This window comes from Branchiostoma floridae, chromosome 14 (assembly GCF_000003815.2).
Source record: "Branchiostoma floridae strain S238N-H82 chromosome 14, Bfl_VNyyK, whole genome shotgun sequence".
Classification (NCBI taxonomy): Eukaryota; Metazoa; Chordata; class Leptocardii; order Amphioxiformes; family Branchiostomatidae; genus Branchiostoma; species Branchiostoma floridae.
The window spans coordinates 5,819,793-5,846,430 of NC_049992.1; the positions used below are offsets into that span (position 1 = coordinate 5,819,793).

Below are 26,638 nucleotides of genomic sequence, written 5' to 3' on the forward strand. Positions count from 1 at the left end.
ATGGTAAGCCTGGTGTAGCGATGCGAAATGTAGCATCGAAACATGACGTGACTTTTGTCCAAGAATTGGTCTAACTGATGCTAACACATATCTCAGGCCTCTACTCACATGCATAGGATACTAATCTTAATACGTTTGAATTTATTGCAAGTTTTACACCAAAGTGCAATTTAGTGACTTCAAGTACCAAAGCAAAAATGGTGATTAAAAGACAGGGAATGCTTGCCTAGCGTTTCTTAAACGTTAAAATCATTATCATAATGCCATTCTAGACCTTTGCAGCCATAATAATCATTTTTAACCTTTATTCTTAAAACAAATAGTACATTTGTCAAAGACAACAATTATTCGACAGGTAGTGGTAAAACATACACGTGTCTCCTGTTGCATGAGTAAGAGTACATTTGACCACAAGGAAGTTGAAACAAGTATATCTACAATCTACAGCTACTGCACAGGTGTTGATAAAAAAGTATACGTATCTTCTATCACATGGTTAATGGTAATGATACATTTGACAAGCACAAGGAGGTTGAGCTATCATAATCATACTAAATATGATCCAGTGATGAAAATCATATTCGTATGAGTCTCCTTTGATACATCAATCAGCCAAAACGATTTACAAAACAACAAAAAAACATAGAGTTGATTATTTACAGTAGATATTACAAGAGGCACCCAACTATCTACAGGTCAATAATGGTATCGACAATACAATAGAGGCAACCATCAACTACAGAGTCCATGGACCATTCCAACCCATTCGGTCGAGATACATTTGTGATTGTCTCTCTGTGAGACATTGATAGCTCTTCCTATCGTACCCGTGAGTGTCTTAAACAGGCTGCGTTAATCATCTTAAACGATTTACATCATGTTAAGTAGGTCAGGAGGAGGAAACAGAAGGAAGTGATTTCTGTGACGAATTTCTCTACCCCTAACAAAGACCATATTTGATATAATAAGAGTTTTAATATTTGAGAGACTTTGAGGGAAGATGACGCTTACAAGGTACTGCCAGATCGGCGACTACTACTGCAATTTAGTATGATCACACAGTGTTCAACAACCAGTCCTCTGTGATAAGGCACTGGCAGCATTGTCCACACTGGTATCTTCCCAATGCAGCTAGGCAAGATTAATAACGTAGACGACTAGATATAGGCTGGCCAACTGACTTTAGCACATTTTACGTGGCTGGAAAATCTTGAAACGAATGAAGGCAAGAACACTGCGAAGGCCAGATAGGGGAAACAGCTGAAGCAGCTTACAGTGAGTGTTGCCAGTTCAACGATCTTCATTGAAGATGCTGCACATCTTTATTTTTATTTATTTATTCATCTCAAAACATGTGGGTAGCCCCTTCAACTTATTTGAAGTTGATTTCCAAGGGGGCCCACTACATAAATAACAAAAACGAACCGTGTTACATTCAGTAAGACAACCAGAGGACAACAAACAATATATATAAATAAACCGAAGCGTCTTTACCAATAACAGTTGTCAATGTCAACCAAAAACGTCAACGGTGGAGGTCAGAGGTCAATGTGCGGAGGAGTGTGTCTTAGGGCAGCTTTAAACATCAAGAAATGCACAGTCATTTGTGGATACATCATCGTGTACTATTCTTTTTCGAAATACGATGGGCAACAAAAACCGGTAGTATATCACGAATTGCTCAATAGGACAGCAGTTGGGACTGATCAAGTGCAAACGCATTATAATTTCATCGGAAGAAATTACACATTCAAAATCAGCCTTCACATTTATCTGAGAACTGAATACACTATACTTGAGAGATATTATAGCTCATACAGTATCATGGAAGCCCATCTGTGTTGGTAATAATATAGTACAATCATTGTAAATGTTCTTCCAACGACTTCTGCACCGACACCAATATTGATAGTTTTGACCCTGAAGAAGGCGACAGTGGTCGTTGAAAATTTGATCCGTGTATACCTTTGTGTTGGTAGAAAGTTTAGCCTTGTACTATAATACTATAAACTTGGCAATACAATTTGGTATCCATTACAAGCGCACTGCGTCATTTCTAAAACGTAAAACATACAATGATGCTTCACATTTAGCAACAGGCACTAAAAAGCAATACAACATTTTTTTTTCTATTCTTACGCATTCAATTGTGGTCAGTGCAACATACTAATAGTTTGGCGTTTTATTGTGCATAATTTTTTTAAAGTATATTTCTCTTCCTTCCTCTTAAGACGGACGCCCTTTCTGGCTCTCAGTCACCGAATTTTCCAGCACCTTATTAAGGCGAGGAAACTTAATTAAGGTTAAGACGTGATGAGTTCTAACGGTAAATAAAGGCTATCTGTTGGATCAATGAGTCTGCGGGCTGATGATGGATAGGGAGGTGATAATCCGTCTTGTTCACCAGCTCATTCAAACGGCTTTGGGATCAGCAGGTCGACTTCCAAAGGAATCAATCACAGATGGCTTTGGAATGGACTCCCGACTGCTTCAGGCACCCGCTCTACTCGGCTAGCGACTTCGCTAGGACCTTACTGCGACTTAAAATTCGGCAGATCGCTCCTTATACACTATATGAAACAATTCAAACGGCTTTGGGATTAGCGGGTAGACTTCGAAAGGAATCAATCACAGATGGCTCTGGAATGGACTCACTACTGCTTCAGGCACCCGCTGTACTCGACCAACGACTTCGCTAGGATCTTACTGTGACCTACCAAAGCGCTCAACTTAGACACTACATGGAACAATTAAAACGGCTTTGGGATCAGTGGGTAGACTTCCAAAGGAATCAATCACAGATGGCTCTGGAATGGACTCACTACTGCTTCAGGCACCCGCTGTACTCGGCTAGCGACTTTGCTAGGAACATATTGCGAGCTAGCATTCGGCAGAGCGCTCAACTTTGATCCAATACATCGAACATTTAAGACGGCCTTGGGATCTGTGGGTCGACTTCCAACGGAATCAATTACAGATGGCTTCGGAGTGGACTCCCTACTGCTTCATACATTCATTCTACACGGCCAACGACTTCGCTAGAACCTTGCTGCGACCAAAAGATGGTATCTCACTGCACTTGCGGCACTGGTGCAGCACTGTGGGGTTCGAAAGATTACTCAACAGAATGTCAGTCATGATGAAGAACGAATTTTCTGTATTTTGTTATCTTCTAAGTCACATCTTTAAGTATTGCGCAATATCTTAATTATACAAAGAGGCTAAAATAGTAGTGCTACAGTGAATGAACACTGCAGTGCCACACCGGTGCCCCAAGTGCAGTAAGATAGCACCTTAACATTTGATAAGAACTCAACTTACTCAATAGATAAAACAAATTTATTAAACTTTGCATGTTTTGTTTTTCGTTTAGTAAAATGGGGTTATAAGGAGGTTGTAACTCGTAACATAATCGGAATAAACGTTCATTCGACATATTGTAATAATCAGTTTTTGAATCCAGAATTTGAAGGTTTAGTTTTTTTTTTTTTATATAGACTCCTGTATGAATAAAGCACGATTCCACTCGATACATATAGTTGTAAGCACACTGCTTTTGAAGCAGGAATTCGACAGTTTCAGTCGTAGCATAGAGTCGTTGACCCTACTCCCATGCTAGTTGCTGTGGTTGAACTCCAGTTACTTGTATAACAATGCTAAATTTAAACGCGTGATCCATTGCTTTGTATACTTGACCGAGGAAACTAGAGGATTACTTCGGCACATTGGACCTGAATATATCGGTAACTATGCGTGTTCTTGTTTAAACATAGATGATTTGAAATTCTTCTATATAACGGTGATCTTCTAATTCGGACCCTACGATACATGTACATCGGCACATTTTGTATACAGAATTGCATCAATATTAAGCATCTTCCTCTTAACATGATGTCACTTCTTGTGATATCAAATTCAGAACGTCCACCGAATGTAAATTGTTACTTGTCACAATTGATGTACTAAAACATCAGGAACAACGATTCCGGTTGGAATATGTTGCCCCCAACAGTCACTTAATCTTTATATTGGGCCCGAACTGTCGAACAGAGACTCAGAGATCTGATCTTTGGATATGGTAAAGATCTAACAGGCAGTGCGGCTTCTGTATCATATACCGATGATATGTATCTGTATCTGTATCTGTATCTATAAAGCCGGTATAACCGCCCTTCAGCGTAACACATCAGCTTCCCAGGCACGCGGCGCGCCAGCAGCTGGTTATATCACACCGAAGGACCCATCACACCTAGCTTTTGCACATACAGCTGCAAGCGTTCATTGAAACTATCCAGAGAAGATGCTCCGACTGTGCTTGGTGATACCAAATTCCACTCAACAATAGTTCTGGGAAAATAAGAATTTTTGAATACATCAATCCTGGGTTGGTAACTCTGGTATTTGAATTTCGAAGTCATGTCTGTTTCTTGTCCTTTTTGAGTTGGTATTAGATATTCTTTAGTCGGTACGTCTACCAGTTTCTTGGGCATTTTGTACATCATGCAAATTCTGGACATTTTCCTTCTGTCTTCAAGTGACATCCACTGCAGATCTATTTTCATTCATGTCAGCTCTACCGCGGCCTCCGCACGTCATCCCTCGGGCCCGGATTGAAGTTGACCCGAGGGACGGAAACAGTTGTCTCGGGAAGATTGGGGGCAATCGATCTGTTCCTATCTGGGCTCGGCTTGCTGATGAAAACTGTCACATCAGGCGGCACTGCTGACCCCAGCAGTGGTTATAGCCATCTATGCTGCATAACCAAAGGACGTCTTAAAAATACTGCACCTAATAGGTTAGGACAGTTTGAATGGTGCTTGCGTTGGTTGTAATAGCTACCAATTGAGCTTTGCCTCGGCTCGTATCTCTTTACAATTATGGTTTATACCGCCTTTCCTTTGTGGGTAGACTGTCTAAGAGACACTGGACATCATCTAATACAATTGGTGAACAGGTAGATAAGTGGGCACATAGTAATGTTATACAGTGTATAAACGATATGGATAATGCTTAATTGATATTGATATGTCAGGTATGAAGCGAATTTGGTCCTGCACACATAGGAATACATAGCTTTGACATCAGCAAAATTCTAGAAAATGCACCAATAAAACTCTTTCAGGTATACGTAAAAAAACCCACAAATACACACAAATACACCCCTTGTCACATCCTCATCTAGAGGGCTAGGGACTATATACATAGTCCCATCCTAAAAATGCGGGCGTACATTAATGGATAGGCAGGGAGGGGAGGGCACTCTTAGATACTGGTCAACATCTTTCCCTTTTTTGTGTCATGTAGGCTTCTGTAAGGCATGTTCGGTTGCAATGTAGGCGCTGACATAGTTGCAACTAGTGTTAACGATTAGTACGTTGCATTCCAAACGTGACATTTTATATTGTGTGCAACAACATCAAGTGGGGGCGTGTGTCGTAACCATAGAGTGTTCGACTCAGAGCCAAGTGGCCGCGGATTCGAATCCTGTTATATCACTGACCGGGTGCCATTGGGAAAGGCACTTTGTACACAACCTTCCTCACTTCACTCAGGTGTAAAAATAGGTACCTAGCTTCGGTTTGGGAGGTACAAGACGCTGGGAGAAAAGTATTGGTCTCCGCCATCCAATACCGTGCCTGATACTAAATGCTATGGGACTACCTATACCTTCTGTCTCTCCTTGTGTATTTGGCACGGTTAAGATACGTTGAGTGCAACGCCCTCGTCTAAAGGAAATTTTAAAAAACGTCTTGGACTACATAATAATGTACTGAAGCGCTCGTACTACACGTCTAGTAATGAGGTAGCTTGTCTCCTTACATGGGTATGCCAATGATTCTTGTTCTTGTTGGCACAGAATTGCTGGGAACGCTAGTCAGATTCAATAAAGCTGTTTTTACATGACAAATAGGGTTTCCCATGTACAGTGTGTGGTAAAAGCCCTGGTCACAATCATCTGTACAGTGAGTGGGCGCGAATTGTGCAGCGGCTTGCTACAACTAAGCCAAGTGGGCAGCGACTTTCAGTGGTAAAAGATGTAGTCTTGCTATCTTGTCTATGCAGCACTGCGAAAGGATTAAGGAATATTGTTGTGGATGCTGAACACGAAGACAGCAGGAGGTAGCGACTGCAAAGAGAACTGCAGGGACTAGATTTAACACCCCTGTAGGGTATACAGCATGGATAAGGTTGCCTTAGGGATGAATTCATGGTTTGAAACTGTTCTATCTACATTCAACGAAAGCTTTTACTCGATTAAACGGCGGTTACTCAAGCAACTCTGCATAAAGCATACTCTGCTTTGTACTTTCGTAATTCGATAAACCCGACTTTCAAAATATCACACACAAGGTTGTCCTTTTGCTGGTGTTGCCAAAACAAAATCGACATAATGTATAGGACAGGCTTTTACATCTAGTCATGTCAACAATTCCTCTTTTATATTGATTATTTCATCAACTTTATTGACATTATCAGTCTGATAATCATTCTGCTCGTCATTATCATATAAGGTGCTTATCCCGTACATTAAATGCGTAAAGGATTTTAGCTTAAAATGTCAGTATCTGTTACGGTAATACGAGACAAGAGATTTTGGGTGAAAATTATATTGCATTTACATATTTAGTGCCTTTTCTTTTCAGGCTAGCATTGCAACCACACCGTTTATAGACAAATGATCTAAAAACCCTTTAAAAAACTATTTCGCGACTCAATTCAATTGATATCCATTTTATGATGTCTCTACAACGACCCCTTTAGGTACTGCATGCAATAAAGGATGAATAGGATGATATCTTAATACCATGTGAGAAATTGTGCAACTGCGTAACACGATAAAAATTTCATACTACCGAGACAGGTACATCAGTCAAACCATATCGCTCGATAGCATGCATAATTTGGGAGAACACCGCGTTGGAACTAAGGCTGTTAACTCCGGTCTTTGCGGTGCTGTTCAAAAATGTCACATCCATGGGGGGTCTATTGGTAGTGTGGCTTTCCCACTATAGGCTGCTAAAAGTGGTATCTCACTGCAATTGGGGCACAGGTGCGACACTGCGGGGTTTGTTCACTGCGGCACTGTTGTGGTATTTACACCGATTTTATTTTAATAGTTCAGATATTGCGTAAAAGTGAGGTTTAGAAGACAACAAAATACACAAAACGTCAGAAAATTTGTTCTTTATCTCTTAAATATTTCGAACGCCGCAGTGCCGCACCAGTGCTCCAAGTGCATGTGAGATACCACCCTAAAGTAATATACGTTTTTTCCCTATGACATCACAGTACATAGAAATCATACTTTCTTCGCAATTTATGGATTCTATGTGGCTAGATATGCCTTTGACTAGCAGGTATCACGTCAAGTATCTCACCATTTCAATCAATACATGACCAGATATCGCGCAGTATAATATTTCAATGGGCCATTATGGCGCTCGCCACTCTCCCTCGGTCACGTGCCACTAGTTATAGTTTATGAATTTGACATTCGCTTTTTTTACTGTGTAGCCCTACTGGACAGATGGCTGTTGAAATATTAGGTTGATGGGGCTTAGTGGGATCATTCGGGATATGATGCTAAAGTACTCCATCAATTATGCATCGATTTGGCGAAATCCCACGAGAGTGCGTTTCAAATGGCACGAGGGGTGATGATGAAATGACCTGTATTGGTGTACTTTATTTCCGCAGGACTCTAAGGCCAGCCGCCGGTCTGAGAGGATGGGGCGGTTGAAGTTCGGTGCTGTTTGGTGCTGTCTGGCCGCCATCTTGCTTCTAGAGCAACTTCCTGTCTGCTCGCCGGAAGTTGACGAAACCGACGGCGGATACGGAAGTGGAAGTGACCCGGATAGAACCTTCGTTGTGGTCAGGCGCCATCGCTCCAGCCAAAACAACAACAACTTGGAAGACGAGCACTACGAATCTTCAACAGGAAGCGGCGCTGATTCAATAGAGGACTCCTACATCATCAGCCCTCTTCAGTTCAGCCCGAGCGCTGCGGCACCCTTCACTCCTAGTGACGTCATGAGCAACGGTTCAGACTTTTTCTTCGCTCCCATCGTCATTGAGAAGATGACCGAACCTCCTTCAGAATTGCTCTCCAGAACAAGACGGACGTCTTTGTTACCCGACGTAGGGACGGAGAAGGAGTACTTCTTCAGGAGAGACTTTCCGCCAACGGGAGCGTCGGAAGAAGTCGAGCAGTCTTGGTATGCGGATTATGAATACGAAGACGGAGAAATGCCGCAGAACGATGAGCCCTACAAACCGGGAACGCCAGAAGAAGACGTTCACATTGTCAGCTGCCAAATGGACGTTGCATGCAACCCTAACGATCCTCTCGCGAAGTGCACCTGCAAAAATCAGATCGAGGCGTTTGGAGAGGCCCGCTGCATCATACCGAAAGCGCGTGTCAGCCATATATCCATGGCCAACTCGGGGAAAATGAACGTATTCTGTGTGGGAGTGACTCTGACCCCGCCAGACTCCGACAGCGATTACGAGATGCAGACCAGGTGTAAATACTACGGAGGCAACAACGAGAAGTACAAGGTCTACGTCACCAAGAAAGTTGAGTTAGACGAATTGTCGGCGACCGAAAAAGTCAGATACCGAGCGTGTCTGGAGCCCTTAAAGGACTGAGAAAACCCAACTGTGAGTGTAGATATTGCAGTTCTTTTGCAAAGTCTTCCGTAAAATTAGATTCCAAACGTCCTATATAAAATAAGATGGCGACACAAGATCATGTCACATCTGCCCTCCGAAACTGCGAACAATGAAAACGACTTTTTGCTGAGGCAATGCTCAAAAGAACAGAACTTTAACTTTATACTTCATCAATTGGACCAATCGCTTACTGATCCTATTCAACGTCTGTGTAACTTACAAAAATAATGACGTTATTCTCTGATGTGTGACGTCAAAAGGAAGACCTAGTTAGGCCACAGTTTAACAGGACGTTGAAACCGTTGTCATGAGCAACGAATGAACGACGCCCAAACAGTCGTCGAGACCATTGATGGATAATTGAGTAATCCTTGGAGATCACATCTCACTGAAAGGCCATTTTCACTTAGAGATTTGTCATTATGTAAACGCCATTGTCATTATGTAAACGCCATTGACCCCCAAAGGCTCATTTTATGCTATTGGGAAAAGGTGCTGGAGTAATTTTTCTGCACGTTCGGACGTTTCCCTGCGTGGCCCCGTAGGACACCCTGTGTCTGACGGACTATTTTGGGGCACGGCCGGCCCCTCGCAGTAGAAATCAATTTGGGACCCGGTGACAATCGGACGCCGTACCCAAATAGTGCAAACACAGAAAGCCAATCTTATCCCCTATTTCCGCATTCGGAAGATCAACCAAGACAAATTTGTAGTTTCAGAGCCCAGTCTGGGCTACCCCTTGTAGCTTTACCTGTGAATCCTAAATTCTTCTTTCCAGAAACTTCTTTATCATATCCAACTATGTCACGAATTCCATGCGGTTGACTTACTCTGAAAATTACCGGTACAATGATTGAATAACTTAACATGTCATACCCAATGAAGAATCATTTGTCACTCATAAAAAGAAAACATTATAATTTGATGAAAGCTCGAATTATCCCCATTAAGGAAAGTCATGTGACTTATCCTAGCAGCTAGGATTGGTTTATCGCTATAAGCCTGTTCATAGTTTCAACTGCGCATGCACAGCAAGATGCATTGTGAGTAATATGTCAAATTTAAAGGCCCCGCCCTGACATGTGTGAAACATAAGTTGAAACAAGACTATTGTACAAGTAAATGTGGTATCGCACTGCACTTGGGGCACCGGTACGGCACTGCAGGGTTCGTTTACTGCTGTACTGTTGTGGTATTTTCGCCTTTTTAAAATTTTTTTTATGATTTAGCGTTTGCGTAATACGTAGAAGTATGACTTAGAAGACAGCAAAATACACAAAACGTATGAATTTCATTCTATATCTCTGAAATTCGTTGATTAATCATTCGAACCCCGCAGCGACGCACCAGTGCCCAAGTGCAGTGAGATGCAACCTTAAGGGGTGCATTGGAACTATAAATCCTTTTGTTCGTGAATGCAATGACGTCATTCAGAGAGACCAATGAAATGAGAGGTCCTAAAATGTGGTAAATTCGGAAATTTTTTCTGAGGAATGGAGCTGTTGATAGAAAAGCAATCCAATGTATGTTTTCAATTGTGGTATAAACAGTTTGACAAAGTTACAAGACTAGTCGTGAATTCTTTGTTTCTCCTTCATGCATGTAACATAGTGAGTTTCCCTCGGGACCGAGAGGTCGAGTTCGAATCCGGCTGCCGTGTCACCGGTCTTGTGCCCTTGGGAAAGGCACTTTACTAGGTAGTTCCTCACTTTAATCAGGTGAAAATGAGTACCTAGTTTCGGTTAGAACCGTCCCTCGGATAGGACATGATAGGTCCCGTGTATGAGGGGAGACACACTCCATGTACGTTAAAGAACCCCCACACGTGCGATGGTGCGGTGTGAGTGTATCCAAAACTGACAGTCTTGTGTACGTCTTACGCACCGTGCTAGCAGCCCTTAGACTAATGAGGTTAAGCACGTAAAAAGAAGAAAAAGAAAGAAATGGACTAGGGAAAGAGACTGTAAACTTTAAGGTAACTCTTCATAACCATTTGTAGTTTTGTATTCTCATGTTGGGTCTCTCCAAACTCTAGGAGTTTCCTGGATCGAACACTATTTCATCAATAGTACGCTGTAGGTACGACTCAGCTATACGATTATGAGTCATTATTGTTGTTTTGTCGCTAGGCCGAGGGGAAAAAGCTGTGTTTCCTGTTCAGTCCTAAAAAAAGCGGCGGTTGTTCGGGATGACTCTAGCTTTTTTTCTTGTGATTGTTTTAGGCTGGCCAAAATTCTAGTGATAAATATTACAATACAGTTCAACACAGTGAACTGAAATGCATGAGGACACTTTTAATATCAAACTTTAATTTTGTGCATATAGAATACATTTATCCTTCATTAGGTAGGGCAAGCGGTGCTTTTTTTTTACTTTAATAGGAAGAAGGCTGAATGAAACTTCTAACTGGAAACTATGTTACTCCACTGTCCAACCAAACAAAAGCCTAAGGTCGGCAAGTGTTTTTAGAGCAGGTAGGGAACCTGGAAACAGAACATTTTTCAAAGGCTCTATCATAGTAACCATTATTAACGTCATCATAAACTTCATTTATAATGTATCATCGTCGTCATTATCATTACCTCGACTACTCATACAGATCATCATTAATATCTAATTACAAGAAATAATCAAAGAAAGCTGGATATAGAATTATTTTTATAAACAGGGATAAAATAACTCCTTACTCTGCAGGTATACATATATATATATAGAAAAACCCCAAAGGCGTTTCTGATCGGCCTACTCCTCCTGATTTATGGTTTGTGAAGCTTATTACTGTTTAATAGCACCATCAGTGGCACACTTGCGTGAGGACCTTAACGTAACAACGTTGTAACCGTCAAATCTTTCTCCTGCTTGTGTCACTCATTCGCACAAGTCGCCGGTCCCCCGTGCCCCCAACCTGTCACGCTTTCATCCACGGGATCAGAGAGACTTACTCAACATCTGAATCCAGACACAAGAGACTAATACTGCCTCTGGAGACGTGATACTGACTGATACGAGAGGCAAAATATCACTATCCGTATCACACACACCATCAATTTTGTTTTGAGTACCGCGTATCTTTCGCATACATCTTAAAAGGGTGTCGTATCTGATTTTTGAACACAGCTGAGATGTGAACTGGTGGCTTTCAAAAGCACCAGAACTCTTATTTAGAGATAGGAATATACAAAATATCAAAGATGTCACCACACTGTCGAAGACGTCTGCAAGATGTTACAAAAAGGCCTGGGCTAAATTTGTGCGTTATGACAAAAACGCCAGCTGCTCGCTTATAATTGGATATCAAACTCAGTTTCAAACTCAGTCAGATGTTAGCAGGAGGTACTAAGGGCAGGGACGCCCTACACACGCTTCTTTATTTTTGTCATGTATGTTGTTGAATGCAACCTAGTTTCATAACTTTATGTTGGACTGTGCTCACTTGCCGTGAGACGGGAACAGTTGTGTCTTAAGTTTGCCAGTTCGCTCATGGACTCTGACTTTAGAGACTGGCTACCACCCCTAAGAGGTCACATCACTGGCAGAGTAACTAGCAACAGTCACAAACTGAACTGTCCTAGAGCAAAAACAAACCGGTACCTGAACTCTACCTGATCGACTCTTTTCCTCATGTCAATATGTTAGTTATTCTATTGATCGTCTGTCCTTATCATGTTAAGTGCAAATGTAAAGCATTGTTGTTAGTATCGCTAAGTCACATGTGATGTGCGCCTGTCAAATCAGAGGTTTTTAAACATTGTAAATTGGTTTTAATTCAGTGGAATCACTGCGATACCCAATAAAGTCATCTTGTATCTTGTATCTTGTATGTACGAGTTACATTTCGATTCGAATTATTAATTTTGATATACTGGCCTTAACCACTGACCCCTTTAGTTCTGATTTTGAATTCTTCTAATCTAAGTTTTCCATTAATTCAAATATGAATTTCGTTGTAGATTTTCGTCGCTTTAATTGTACTTTTTTTATTATTTTTTGTTCTATCTATCAGTTTCATTTACTAGTCTGGATAATCTATCTCACTTATCTGGGTATCTTATTTTGCTGGGCTCATGACAAAAATCCGTTTGACTAGTTCCGTTAATTCTGCAACTCCAAAGAAATCTAATATCCAAGAAGATTTCCAGACATTGATGGATCGCCAAGGGGTATCACTATATAGACCTTGAACCACCCTTCTTACTATTTCATTACTTACGTGAAGATCCAGCTTCTAATATATATATATCTGTAAGGAGAACTCATATAGAGCTCTGCGAGATGTCAACTTTGAAACTGGTATGGTTATCTATACCCATATATACTTCGTTGAAGAGGTTCATTAGTCACGTATGTACACCGTTAATATGATTTTTCATCAAGCAGTGACTATTTTTAAAGGCACGTACGTACGTGCCTCCAAATTGTAGATGGCTATCAGTCCATCTTTATCACGGACTGACCTAGTTCTCGCGAGAGTTGGGAGAACTATGCGGAGTAGGGGTAAGTAAGACTTGGGCAGCCCCCAGCCATCATTACGGTTCAGCTTCGCACCTTCCAACTGGATGTGAAGTTCTTCTTTGACTTTCTGTGGGCTTTACGTGGTTTTTGGTCGATGATCTCGACGGTGATCTCTACTTCGTTTGCAAAACATCCCTAGTCAAGATTTCATCAGTATGTATATGTTTATGTTTATGTTTAATCAAAAACATGTATACATTACTTAATCATGATCTAAATGTTGGCAAGACTAAGTGTTGAGACTTCATCTTTTTTCGATGATTTGCGAAATAAAAACGAGCCAAAGAAAGGCAAAATTCATATTGGGAATATGACTTTCTACTTCTAAAAGGTATAGCATTTTGAGTGTGATCTTACGATGAATGGACCTTGGGCGACGTCTTGTCAACTCAGGCGTCTATATTCACGTCGCAAAATATGTGCATGATTTGAGATAGGCCTGGGGGTGGGCTCAGATAGTATCGCTAAATTCCCCCACCACAATGTATCATGTTGTGTCGTGGAATACGGTGGAAGAGCGCCTGGAGAAACACCTTAAGACATAAATGTGTGCTTTTTAGTCTTGACGACTTGGGATGGCACGATTTCAAAGTATGTTCATTTCTTCATTTTATTCCTTACGATAATGTCTGACAGTGTCCACGAAAAATTTCATGAAATGATCCTGCAAAAAAAAGATAATTTCTTCATATAACAGATCGCGCTATGTCTAATGTCGACATAGTAAAAATCTTACTTTGAATTGCCCGCCATCTTTGACTCTATATACTGACGACCTCGGCGACCTTTGGTCAAAGATGGAAAACGTCTTAACAAAGACTGTTTCCCAAGGGACCATCTAGTAGGGTGTGTCGACATAGCAACAAAGTTTACTTTAAATTGCCCGTTATCCTTGACTCCACTGAAAACCTCGGTGGCCTCGTGTCAAAGATGAATAACGTCGTAATACCCCCCTCACATTATATACGATCTTCGGACGTACTTCGCGATCGAAGGAAGGTCGGCTGATTTTAAGATCTTCAGATGGTCTTGCGTATTTTTCGCCCCAAAACTGTCCCCCTCACATATAAGCGAGGCTCGTGCGATCGACAGTGAATAAATCTATGATAATGAACCTCCCATGACCTCTTGCACGCGGACAAGGTAACACAAAACGTTCCTCAAAAACCGCAAGAGATCAATAAATATTGCTTATTTTGTTGTCGGAATCTTTTTAACCAATGAATGGAATGCGCGGGCATAATAGAAATGACACAAGAATGGAATGTGTGTCACAAAGACAGCCTACATACTACCACAGGGGCCACAATGTTAGAATTACCCTCACATTCCCAGAAATTCAATATTTGTTGAAAAACAGAAGTCGGGCGAACGTCATCCGATTTGCGCTCGATGATTAATAACTATGTCTGTGATCCCCTATCGGTCTTCAATCGTTGGATTGACACAAGACTATTGACCGATACCCTTGCGAGGTACGCACGATTTCCACGCACGATCTGCGACTCGATAACGAGCTCTGCGATCTCAAAGATCTCCTGCAACTTGTCGCTTATGTTAAGCACATGTTTCGCTGCACCGCGACCATGCATCCTACGACCCCTGAAAATCACCGGCGATCCTTATAAATCGCAAGATGATCGTGAGAACACCGGACGTCTTACTAATGAAAATTTTATTTAGAGCTCGTAGACTAGTCTTCCGATCGATTTTCGCCTAATGTGAGGGGGAAGGAAGACTGTTTCCCAAGTGACCGTCTAGCAGGATGTGTCAATAGGGACACCAAGATCGGGAAGCCCATTTGTTTAAACCGATTTAACATGTATGCCTATTCTGTCTATAGTTACAGCCCTTGATTGAGCTCGTTTCTACTATATAAAACAGTAAACCTAGTAGAAACTACTTTTGTACTCAAGGTCATCACGTAACAAGGTCACTGGGAGTTAACAGTTTACATGAATAAAAGAGGGAAAGTCAAATTTGAATTTGAAAACAATCTAAGAAGATGTAAAACAAGAAATCTTTTTTAAAAAGCTGTGCCTTGCCGCGTATTTTATGTTATTTTGGTAAGTTAGACTAGATTCTACACTTAAAAATTCCGAGTTCCACATGTCGCCCCCCTCCCCCTTCATTATCATAATTTATGTCAGATGAATTATTGGCACATTAAACAGGTTTTGTAAAACTTTTTGACCCACAATGAATATGCATTATTTTTTATTACAAACTAAGTTCCTTCTGATGCAATTTGTGATATATCTTTATATAAACATGGTGAGTTAAAGCGTAGATTTATTACGCTGGACCACATACAGTAACATGCGTCTAGAAGAGCGTTTTAATACTCGCCTGGAATGTACCATTGTCTAACTAAGCCATGAAACTCGGCAAGGAAAGAAGGGCCTTTGGAAGGGCTGGGTTAACAGGTCCGTCCATTGATCCATGGATCCATGGAAGAAAGCTGGCGTAAAGCCTTGCCGGCGGCAAGGCAAAAAAAAATTACGGTCCACCTGAAAGATTGCACCAGAAACGAAAAAAAAAAAATTAACTCACATTAGTAACTGCAGTATAATGAGCAACTGGATAAATGTTTGAAAAGTGAGGATTGTATTAGCATAATGCATTTCTGAGAAACTTTAGATCGTCTTCACGGACTGGGAATTTGTGAATCTGGCGCAAAATCACTTTGGTACCAAACGTGCAGTAAGAAGCTTACGATCCTTTCAAAAACTTGCCTCTGGAATCGTAGCTGTATCTTTTTATAAGATTTAGATTTTATTTCTGAGGGAATGACGCACTCCAGCCACAAACATATCTTACAGACAATTTATAGTCACAAGGACGCTGTGTCTGTGAGTGAGTTACTTTTGCTAAGAGCCCATGCAGCGTGCACTAATCACGAGCGTCGCCTAGCAGAATCGACCAGTACTGCAAAAAGTTTCGGAGCGCTATCTAGTAGTCCCAACTAGTACTGCATTTAGTAAATCAGTTCAGTTAAGATGTCGCCTCAAACTGTGGTAGCGTTGATAGAAACACACTTCGGGAAGTAATTTCCAAGCAAAGCTTCTGAATCGATAAAGACTTGAAAAGAGATGGCTACAATGTTTGTTAACTACTAGCTTTACGTACTGATCACTGATAATTCTTCAAGTCAAAAGGCCATATTTTGAATATTCTATTTTCTCCTGTTATTTACGTGTTTTTGGTAAGTTTTGTCCCGTTGTTTGTGATCTTTTTACAACGAACCTCCTTATAATTACGCTCTATCCTTGCAGGAGACTCTGTCTACCCTTTATGTTTCTTCTTGCTCTTCTTACTTGCAATTCTTTGGAAGTTATGCTTAACAACGTCCTGCCATTTGATCGTGTACTGGTGAAGCTTTTCACTTTCCTTCTGGAACTGTTTCAGCCTCCCTTGTGCCTGCATCGTGTAAAAAAGCAGGTTCCTTATTTCCACTGTGAATAGGTTCAAAAGTTTACAAAACAGTGGGTCGATTTCAAACCGTGCAGACCATTTTGTTTGCGGAAAAACCTTGGGTGGGACGCCCTCTTTGGACGCCATTTCACAGTAGCTGGCAGCGTCTGAATTTATTTGCTTGTACGCGGCAACTTCTTCGTGGAAGTCTACGCCTTGCTTTGATATTCGTCTCCATAGTGAAGCGTTCCAATATTCGTGTAGAGCGTAGTCCACAGCGCTGAAGTTTCTATGGTTCCGGAGTGCCTGCTCTGACGGCGGTTTAGCCTTGTATTTATACGACCTTGACAATGACGGTCGCAGATATATAATATCCTTTACCTCCCAGCACATCAGCCTCCGTAACATCACCATAGATTCGTCGAAATGTTCGAGGATGATGACGAAAAAGAACTCTCGCCCCGTGCTGTGAATCCAGTCGCGAGTAGCGGCCTTGTTGTCTGATAATCCGAGAGGGAAACCCATCTCAGTCGCTTGCCAGTTTCTGTACTTAGAGTAAGGAGTGTTTCTCCCGTCGCGATACGGTTTTGGCACCCTTCGCCAAGGGTTCAAGAGAAAGTTCTCAACGGGATTGTTTGAGACAGAACCACGCGCTCTCATTCTATACTTTCGCTCTATGCCGTAATGGTGGAACGTCGACGCAAGTTGCGACACTGGCTTACGTAAGACGGCAAGGTACACGACGTCTTTCTTCATGATACTGTCCATGACGTCACGATTGTAGACGGAGTGTTCCCCTAAGACGTCGAACTTCCCTTCCTTTAAGGCGTGGTAGTCTTCGAGACGGAGCTGGAAGGGATGTCCGAGTACCACCGACATACGGGGAATCACTGCGCTCAGGTTTCGTACCTGTGAACACAAATAGAAATTAAAAAAATCGGTGGCCTACTGTAAGAAAATAAACAATCATCATGATACTGTATGAAGCTTGTACTGTTCAGCCAAACCTCATGTGCTACGTCATAATGCATTTATGTAACACAAAGAACATTAAGAGAGAATGTTAAAGAAAAGAACAATGAAACGAACCTGTACTAAAAATGTTTACTTAAAACATATGAATCATTATTAATGAAGAAATAAAGAGTTGCATGAACTGTTCTAAAATGACTGTGTGCTGACGTAAGTAGAAAAGGGATAGGAGAGAGAAAGCGGTACAAAGGAAGGACGAACACTACGAAAGCTGCAGGGTTATAGAATAAGTACGACTGCATGATCAGGTACAATGTATGGTATCTTGTCCATGAATGACAGAATGAATTCAGCTTCATGTAATTTGATATATAACATGTTAGATATCACACTATATGAAGCTAAACTGTTATACAATTTCAAAAAATTAACCTAACCACATAGTCAATCTACTTAACATTTTGTCAGCCTTTTAATAACAATATGTTATTACATTGCACTTCTTTTTGCGAGGGGTTTGCCACTGTTGTAAATTGATTTACATAGCTAATAATTCCTTTTGTACAAAGAAAGACCCAATCATCTGACTACCTTAGAACATATTTTTCCTCATCTTTCGTCATACTGTAAGGTCAAATTTAATTTTCAAAAATCATCAAATGAAAACCTCCCCATGTACGTACCACGGCCAGCCTGTGCATGATGGAGAGTGCAGTGGTACCTCCGGCCTTGTGTACCTTGATAAAAACAAACGTGGTACGAGGTGACGTACACGTCTCGCCATGGCTCTGCGACAGACTGTTTGTACTGGCCAGCCTGGAACAAAAAACATTGTCCCCATTAGAATAAAAGTCTAAGAATGATAAAAAACATAACATGGTCGGAGTGTGAGGTGTGTTGTAGTGGGTAGTGGCCTTGATCTCGAAGATGGCCCTTGAAGTTGCAGAGTTCGCAAAGTAGCTGCAGATTTTGAGGTTGTACGCTCGAACCCAAGGAACGACGCAGGAGCTGTGCTACGTATGTGCTTTGACGCTCTCGTCCTCTCTCTCTCTCTCTCTCTCTCTCTCTCTCTCTCTCTCTCTCTCTCTCTCTCTCTCTCTCTCACACACACACACACACACACACTCTCTCTCTCTCTCTCCCTCTCCCTCTCTCTCTCTCTCTCTCAAGAGTGATTGCCTATACGCTTTCTTTCTGATTCTGTACTCATGGTGTACTCAGAGAAAACACGTGATTTTGCTGGATCTTCGTATTCTTTTCCCCAAATGCTGTAGTGAACCTACCCTAAACGGCTCGTATAAAATGGAGTTCATGTGATACAGTACAATTTTGATACAATGCCTACTCAAAACTGTTTTGCTCAAAAACAATTTGAATGATATAACAACCATATCCAAGATAACATATTGGCTATCAAATTTAATGTATACTAACATAAATAAAATAGTGTGAGGCTGTGTACATTTACAAACATAGAATACAAACCATCTGCTCACACGTCCATGCTGTGTAGTTTGACACCGCTGCGTGCCCCTCTCTGCAGACAAAAGTTGTTTCCGAACACCAGACAAGTTGCGGCTGGTGCCATTCAGGTGCCAGATGTAGTAACCAATCAGAATACAGCTGTTTAACACTAGAAGTAGAAACAATAGGCTCTTGTTCATCTTCGATCTGAAAAAAAGGAATATAGTTATATTAATATGATTATGTAGTATTTACAGTCAAAATGTATCAATTAATTCTGGAAGGTCTCAAGTTAAAATTGGTCTCAAAATTTTGTATAACAAGTTACAGTTTAGATATAGCTTCTAGATTAGAGTAGACAAAATATTTAATGTCCTACACTATCGGTCTGTTTGTCTCATTTCATATTACATTGTACCTGCAATTTTTTAACCCCCGAACAAGAACTTGCAATAAACTGCTATAACATTATCTCTTTTATAGATACTCTACGGTCAAATTAAAGACCACTACGTTTTACCTTTCTGCTACTTCTAAGTAGCTGCTACGTATGCGTTAGGGCAAACATTAAGGACAAGAAACATAGTAGGTGCAAAATGCAATATTTACAGGGTAAATACTAAGCAACAACCTTCCCTATGTTTTTAGACACGATAGCAAATTTCGCGTCGTTCTCTATCTAAATTACACGTGTTATCGTAACCAATGTAGTCTAGTCTAGTCTAGTCTGTACGCGATCAATGTAGTGAAATAGTTTCTTAACCTCAGGGATATTCGTGTTTTACTGTCAATGTCATCTACTGAGACTGGCGAGACGTATTTGACTTCAAACATGAAATTCAAAGATAGACCGCTGGTTTAAGAATCTACGTATAGTCGAAGAGGCTTATTTTGATCAGAAATGCTCAGAAATTGCCTGTTTACCTTCTATTCTATAAAGTCTGACGGGATACATGTTACCTTGAGTACTTGTGAAGATATGGCGGTGTTTGTGTGTTTACACGTCATCTCACCGACATGCGACTCTAGGTGGTCCAACAGGTTTTAAACTGACCTTATCCGTACAAAGGTTAGAGGTCATTTTGTGCCTTATTACATCGTGTCACACTTATGGTTACGGTGATATATCGAGTAAGGCCTTTTTTCTGCATTCAAGAGGTGCACCAAGTGACACTAGCGTAGTAGACTGGTATCACGTACCAATGTGAAAACTTCGGTCATGGCTAGCGCTACCACATTGGTGCCTCTAACGCTACAACTACGGTAATGGCTATATACGGTACTGGTACTTCGCCAAAGTACAATCAAGGCTACCGCTCAAGATACTCCCCATTTTGGTATTTTCTGGTCATGTTGACCATCTTCGGAGGGGAAATATTCTCTTCTTTTTTTTTTTTCAAAATCAGGCAAAAAGGAATAATCCCGCTGATGTCATCAATATAATTAACTTGTGGTGGCCTGATATCAATACAATTCAATAGTTCAATAGTTTCAACAGTTTATTCAGAAAATCAGCCTCGCAGCATGTACAGAACAAGCTGATTGACACTGATTTGTATATATGTTGAAGGGCAAATACAAAATGAAATAAAATTACAATACATGACAAAAAAAATACCAGCCATATAAAGATAATAACAAAATGCAATTCAATGTATACCAAAGGAAGGACAGGAACGTCCTAACTGTATTACTAAGAGAAAGTAAGACTTGTTGTAAAGGCGTATAGCCTGGTGCAAGAACGATTTTTCCAATGAATCTTCTACATGTCATTCGAGATACTAGTCAAACTGGTTTTAACATTTTATACTGTCAGCGACCCCCCCCCCCTAGAAATTCTTCTAAATGATTAGCTGACAATTAAGTCAGTATGGCCATCCCAACATCTACTCGGAGATTAGATATCTATAGATAATACCTGCAAAGCTACAAAGCAGTTGATTTATATGTTATCAGTAGCGAATATGTACGATTACATGGATCATCTTATGACTTTAATGTGATAGATATATCACAGCATGGTATTATAAGGCGCGTTCTGGAAAGTGTTTATCAATAATGCAGAAGCGCTGCAGTACGCTGAGGGCCTGTTATTTTATGTGATATTATAGCTTACAGTAAAAAAATACTTACAACAGGTGCTCTGTTTGGTATGGCCTTGTTAACAAATGGCTGTCTGTGTTTGCATTATCATAATAACTAATAATACTCCACAGCACAGTTTAAAACCTACGAAGGACCATTGGGTCAAAACGTGTTTTAGCGAAAGAGCTGTGTGCTCACAGCGAATGGGCTGCGTGCTCGGCGAACGAGCTGTGTGCTCACAGCAAAGGGGCTGCGTGCTCGGCGAACGAGCTGTGTGCTCACAGCGAAAGGGCTGTGTGCTCGGCGAAGTACCTGTGTGCTCACAGAGAAAGAGCTGTGTGCTCACAGCAAAGGAGCTGCGTTCTCGGAGAAGGAGCTGTGCCTCACAGGAAAGGGGCTGTGTGCTCGGCGAACTTAGCTCCGCAGTGTGCTCACAGCGAAGGGGCTGTTACACCAGGCTGAAGCTGGCCGCTGATTGGTAGCCGCCGATCCAGCCGCCGATTCGTCATTAGACAAAACATAGCATCCCATTCCAAAATTCCTAATTTCCTTTAAAAGCTTAAATGGATATCAAAAACTGCTGCATATTGTCTATTATTACCGGTATATGTATATATAAACATAAATGTTAACAGAGAGTAGTATATCAACGATTAAGCACAAATAATAGACCCAATTGGGCGGCCAACTCCCGCCTGGTCTAAAATCGGCTGCCCGTTTACGGCTTGTAGAGCAATCTGCTACTTATCTAAACGTGGCCCGTGAATTTTAAGACGAATTTTGATAGCGCATGCCCTAACGTATTCAAAACAAATATCAAATGTTACGGGCCGAATTTAATTAATGAACTAGGGGGGAATTAATAGGAAATACCAAAACAAAGGGGCGCTAAAATACGCTGCTACACGGCTTGAAGAGCAATCTGCTACTTATCTAAACGTGGTCCGTGAACTTTTAAGACGAATTTAGATAGCTTATACCCCAACGTATCCAATACAAGTATCAAATCTTACGGGCCGGATTTAATTGATGAACTAGAGAGGAGCTAATTGAGTTGAAGCAGTTTGGTCTATAAGAAATCGGCACTGAGCTCTAGTTCATTTAGTATATAAGCTATAAGTTCCTCTTAAATGTTAACGGGTCACGTTTAGATACGTAGCAGATTGCCCTACAAGCCCTTTGGCAGCCGATTTTAGCCCCCCTTTGCTTGGGTATTTCCTATGAGTTAATTCCCCTCTAGTTCATTAATGAAATCCGGCCCGTAATATTTGATATTTGTTTTGAATACGTCAGGGTTTGCGCTATCTAAATTCGTCTCAAAATTCACGGGCCACGTTTAGATAAGTAGCAGATTGCTCTACAAGCCGTATGGCAGCCGATTTTAGACCAGGCTGAAGTTGGCCGCCGATTGGGCCTATTATTTGTGCTTAATCGCTGATATAATACTTTCTGTTATTATATATAACGGATCAGTTACATATATTGGGTGGTAATAGACAACATCCAGCAGTTCATGAGCTTTTAAAGGATATCAGGAATTTTTAGTTTCTTCGAATGGGCGTCTGAATGATGCTTTGTTTTGTCTATAAATGACGAATCAGCGGCTGGATCGGCGGGTACCAATCGGCGGCTAACTTCAGCCTGGTGCACACAGCTCCTTCGCCGAGCACGCAGCCCCTTTGCTGTGAGCGCACAGCTCCTTCGCCGAGCACGCAGCCCCTTTGCTGTGAGCGCACAGCTCCTTCGCCGAGCACGCAGCCCCTTTGCTGTGAGCGCACAGCTCTTTCGCCGAGCACGCAGCCCCTTTGCTGTGAGCACACAGCTCTTTCGCTAAAACACGTTTTGACCCAATGGTCCTTCGTAAAAACCAGACAGAACGACACATAGCACGTCCACGCGACCTACAGAAGGGTCTACCGAAAGTGCGAAAAGGAACGAAAAGGAACGAAAAGGAACGAAAAGGAACGAAAAGGAACGAAAAGGAACGAAAATGAAAGTACCGAAAGTGCGAAAAGGAACGAAGTATGAAGCAAATTCAAATAAAATCGATGGTAATATTAGGAAAAGGTAAACTGTGATCGGCAAATGCATTTTGCGGCTTGTTCCACGAAATTCCTATAGCAATGGTTCAATGGAGGAATGAATATTGATGAGACCTATCTATGCATATCTATGTTCATGTACGTGTTAATGTGGTTATAACATTCCTTAGAATATCCATATTACATTTATATTATAAAATTTCACAAGAAGAAATGGATTATGTTGAGAACGATTGCGCATATTTTATCATAAAAAGCCATGCTATGTGGATATAGTTGTTTAAAAAATGCAATGATAGCAAAGTTACAAGTATATGTATTGCACAATTTGTAAAAACTTGACCTTAGAGAAATATAGGTCGAATGTTCGAACCCAGGGAAGTCGACGATCGGAAGTTCGAGCCCAGCATGTTGGGAATTATTCTTCCTTCCTTTTTTTTCACACTTTAATTAATATCAATACAACGCCTTAAATTTGTTTTGCAACCAGGACATCTAAACCCGGCATTGGGATTTTTTTTATCATCAGCGAGGGCCTGATGTCGGTCGCAAGAGGCAGAAATTTAGTTGTATTGAATATGACGGAAAATTGTTGACAGAAATTGTATTTCCCAATATCCTTTGCACAAATTCCTCACGTTGGCACCTTTCTTCCCGCCAAAATGATGAATACTCATTGTACAACTTGATGAAATCTCTTTGGTACAATGTATATATGTCTCTCCTTTTACAGCTTTTCTTTCGTTGTGAACGAGCGAGAAGATATGTCTCCAGTCTCCAGAAAACCATGTTGTTGGCCCTGTTGAAAGGAGCTGTCATGCTCGTGGGGTAGCAGTTTATTAGCATATCTTTCCTGACCGGATTTCGCGGGTCATTTGCATGCGGCGCTCCCCTCTAGGGAGAATAAAAGCCACCCAAAGACAACAACAACGTTACAATCTTGCCTCATCCTGAAAATGTATAATAATCGATATTCATCTACCACCCACTGAATTTTAGTCCTTACTTTCTTATCTCAGTTCCGTTTCTTTGTATTTCGCAGATCTTCAAAGAATAATTTAGCCACACAAAAACAACAGCCTGAAACAGCGCTGTAAAAATTTGATAATGTCAAATTCTCGGTAAAATAAAACACGTTTCATAGGCTTCTAACGCCCGCAGTACCGATTCCTTATATTCTCATTGATTTTATTTAAGTTTGCTTCATACTCCATTCCTTTTCGCTCCTTTCGGTAGCGAAAGTGCGAAAAGGAACGAAAAGTTCATTCTACTGATAAAGAGACAGTCGATTACAAAATATACCCAACATTTTGCTTTCTGGTACATTCACAGCTGTGTACAGAGACTGTAAAAGACCGTCAGTTGATTGGCCCTATTTCGCATGTATTCTTTGGGCAAGTGTGACTACCATGATCGTGGCGGACGTGTTCAGAATAAACCGGGCCATGGTAACAAGGAAGTTGCTCATAACGACCCACAGCACGATTCCCGAGCCAAACGACCGGTAGAACGTTGATGACGTATCACAACAAAAGCACGTGACGATTACAAGACGGCCCCGCGGCCACTGAAGCGTGCGAGTACACCTCAAACTTGCCTCAAACAAGCATTACGACTTCACAGGCAGTATGGATACGTCAATATAACCGCTATGTGTACTGGTATTTCTTATACAAAATGAGGGTTTGAAGCTTGGCTTTAATCATTCAAAAATTTGAACAAATTCTTTGATGGAGACTGAACTTATGCAGGTTGACCTTTGACCGTAACCAGGGCAACGATTGACGTCATCTGCAGGTGGATCTCAGTGTTGAAAGCAGCGTCCGACAGGTCACTGTGAGTCATACCTTCCTGCAGTGGACAGCGAGGAGTGCACGTTTTCGTACCTGTGGAATTGACGGTAAGCTTTGTTTTCAGTCGATGTCGATGTTTGATTTTTTGTGTCATTGACTGATTACTTGTCGTAAGGAAAACATTCGCCCAGTGCTTTTTAAAAAAGCAGGCGTTTACTGCATAGAAGAGTTTAAGTTACAAAATAAACAGATGCGACGCTACAAACGGAAAGGTGTAGTGTTTTTCATATAATTTGGAGCTTCTAATAGAAATACGCCTTTTCATGAGGTTTGGAAATGGTTGTTAATTTTGTGGATGTCTAGTTGAATATATGTTTGTCGGGAACACAAATAACTACTAAAGGAACCAAAATGAACGGACTCGAATCATGTACCCGTAGCAGCTCTCACTATTATGTATTTTGTACCATGTATGTAGAAATTTGTTAATATAGACTTATAATGATAATATATAGAATTACAGACTTACAATAATAATATCGGGTGTAATACTATAAGACTCACTGTATCTCTGTTATACTTTGTCTGAACCTTGCCTCTTCCCTCGTGACCTCAATGAAAAGCGACCTACAGGCCGATTTGAGCTTTCATGAATAAACAAAGAAAGTGTCAGACAAAAGAACTACAGCTGGAAATACATCTTACATGAAGAAGTAAACCCCTTCCTCTTCCACTAGGCTTATTTTCTCGATCTTGAAAACACGGAACGAACGCTCTTTATTTATTCCATTACTCTAGTCAAGAATGTTTCATTATGATCTTGCTCTTGTTTGTATTTTTTGCGTTCCCCGGGATTTGGAAACCAATAGAATTAGACTTAAAACAAGAAGGCTGCTTTTACGATTAAGAGGATCTCTGGAATTCTATTCATTCTTGTTGCATCTGGATATGCATGATGAAACGCCACGCAGTGTGGAACCGACTGCGACACGTGAAATAGGCTCACATAAAAGAATTGTTCATCCAACATGTGAATTTCATAAATTAGGCTGTTCCAAAAACAATGGAGGGGGTGGAAGAAGCTCGATTGACGGGGGTATTTTTGTTTGTTTGAACCTTTATTTATTCATGAGAAGCTCAAATCGGCCTGCAGGCCGCTTTTCATTGAGGTCATGAGGGAGGTATTAAGAGTCAGATAAAATATAACAGAGAATACATATTGCATTGAATACAAACAAATCCATTAACCTATATCACTATACATATATGGTACAACACAAACAGTGGGACAAGAAGCTCAGTGTCCATAGCCCGTGTCCGTTCGTTTTGGTCATCACTTTTACTTCAAGAGTCTCTTAAAGCAGGTCAGATTTGTAGCCGTACATGTATCTGGTGGTAGGTTGTTCCAGACATTGGGTCCACGGTAGGCTATTGAGGTTCAAGCATCTGGACTGTAACTTATTTGAGCGAAGGGTTTTGATCACTTTTGATTGGGAACTAGGGAACGTTTAGTCAATTTAAGACTGGAACTAGGGTAGGGTGTAAACAATTTTTGGATTGGAACTAGGGTTGGAACAGAACCTGATTTTTTACCTCCGAATTTAGTTTATGGAACAGCCCATTGTGTTCCTGATTTCTCTTTTTGGACACTCTAACAAGAACGCTCTTTGCATTTACAGAAAC

The 26,638-nt window shown here is 41.0% G+C and overlaps 2 protein-coding genes across 2 annotated transcripts in view; one reads left to right on the top strand and one right to left on the bottom strand.

Annotated features, from left to right (window-relative positions):
• LOC118429876 overlaps positions 1–8,816 on the top strand; it is a 35,694-nt gene extending 26,878 nt beyond the window's left edge. Inside the window, exon 2 of the mRNA XM_035840502.1 lies at positions 7,699–8,816. Coding sequence (XP_035696395.1) covers positions 7,729–8,649 — 921 coding nt within the window. The 5' untranslated portion in view covers positions 7,699–7,728 and the 3' untranslated portion in view covers positions 8,650–8,816. The remainder of the gene's footprint in view (positions 1–7,698) is intronic.
• A 6,988-nt stretch (positions 8,817–15,804) lies between these two features.
• Positions 15,805–18,381, bottom strand: LOC118429886 (galactose-3-O-sulfotransferase 2-like). The gene is made up of 2 exons (XM_035840512.1): positions 18,255–18,381; positions 15,805–17,508 (listed from the first exon to the last, which is right to left on the bottom strand). The coding sequence occupies exons 1-2, from the start codon at positions 18,270–18,272 to the stop codon at positions 16,471–16,473; spliced, it is 1,056 nt and encodes a 351-aa protein (XP_035696405.1). The 5' UTR covers positions 18,273–18,381; the 3' UTR covers positions 15,805–16,470.
• Positions 18,382–26,638: the final 8,257 nt, after the last annotated feature.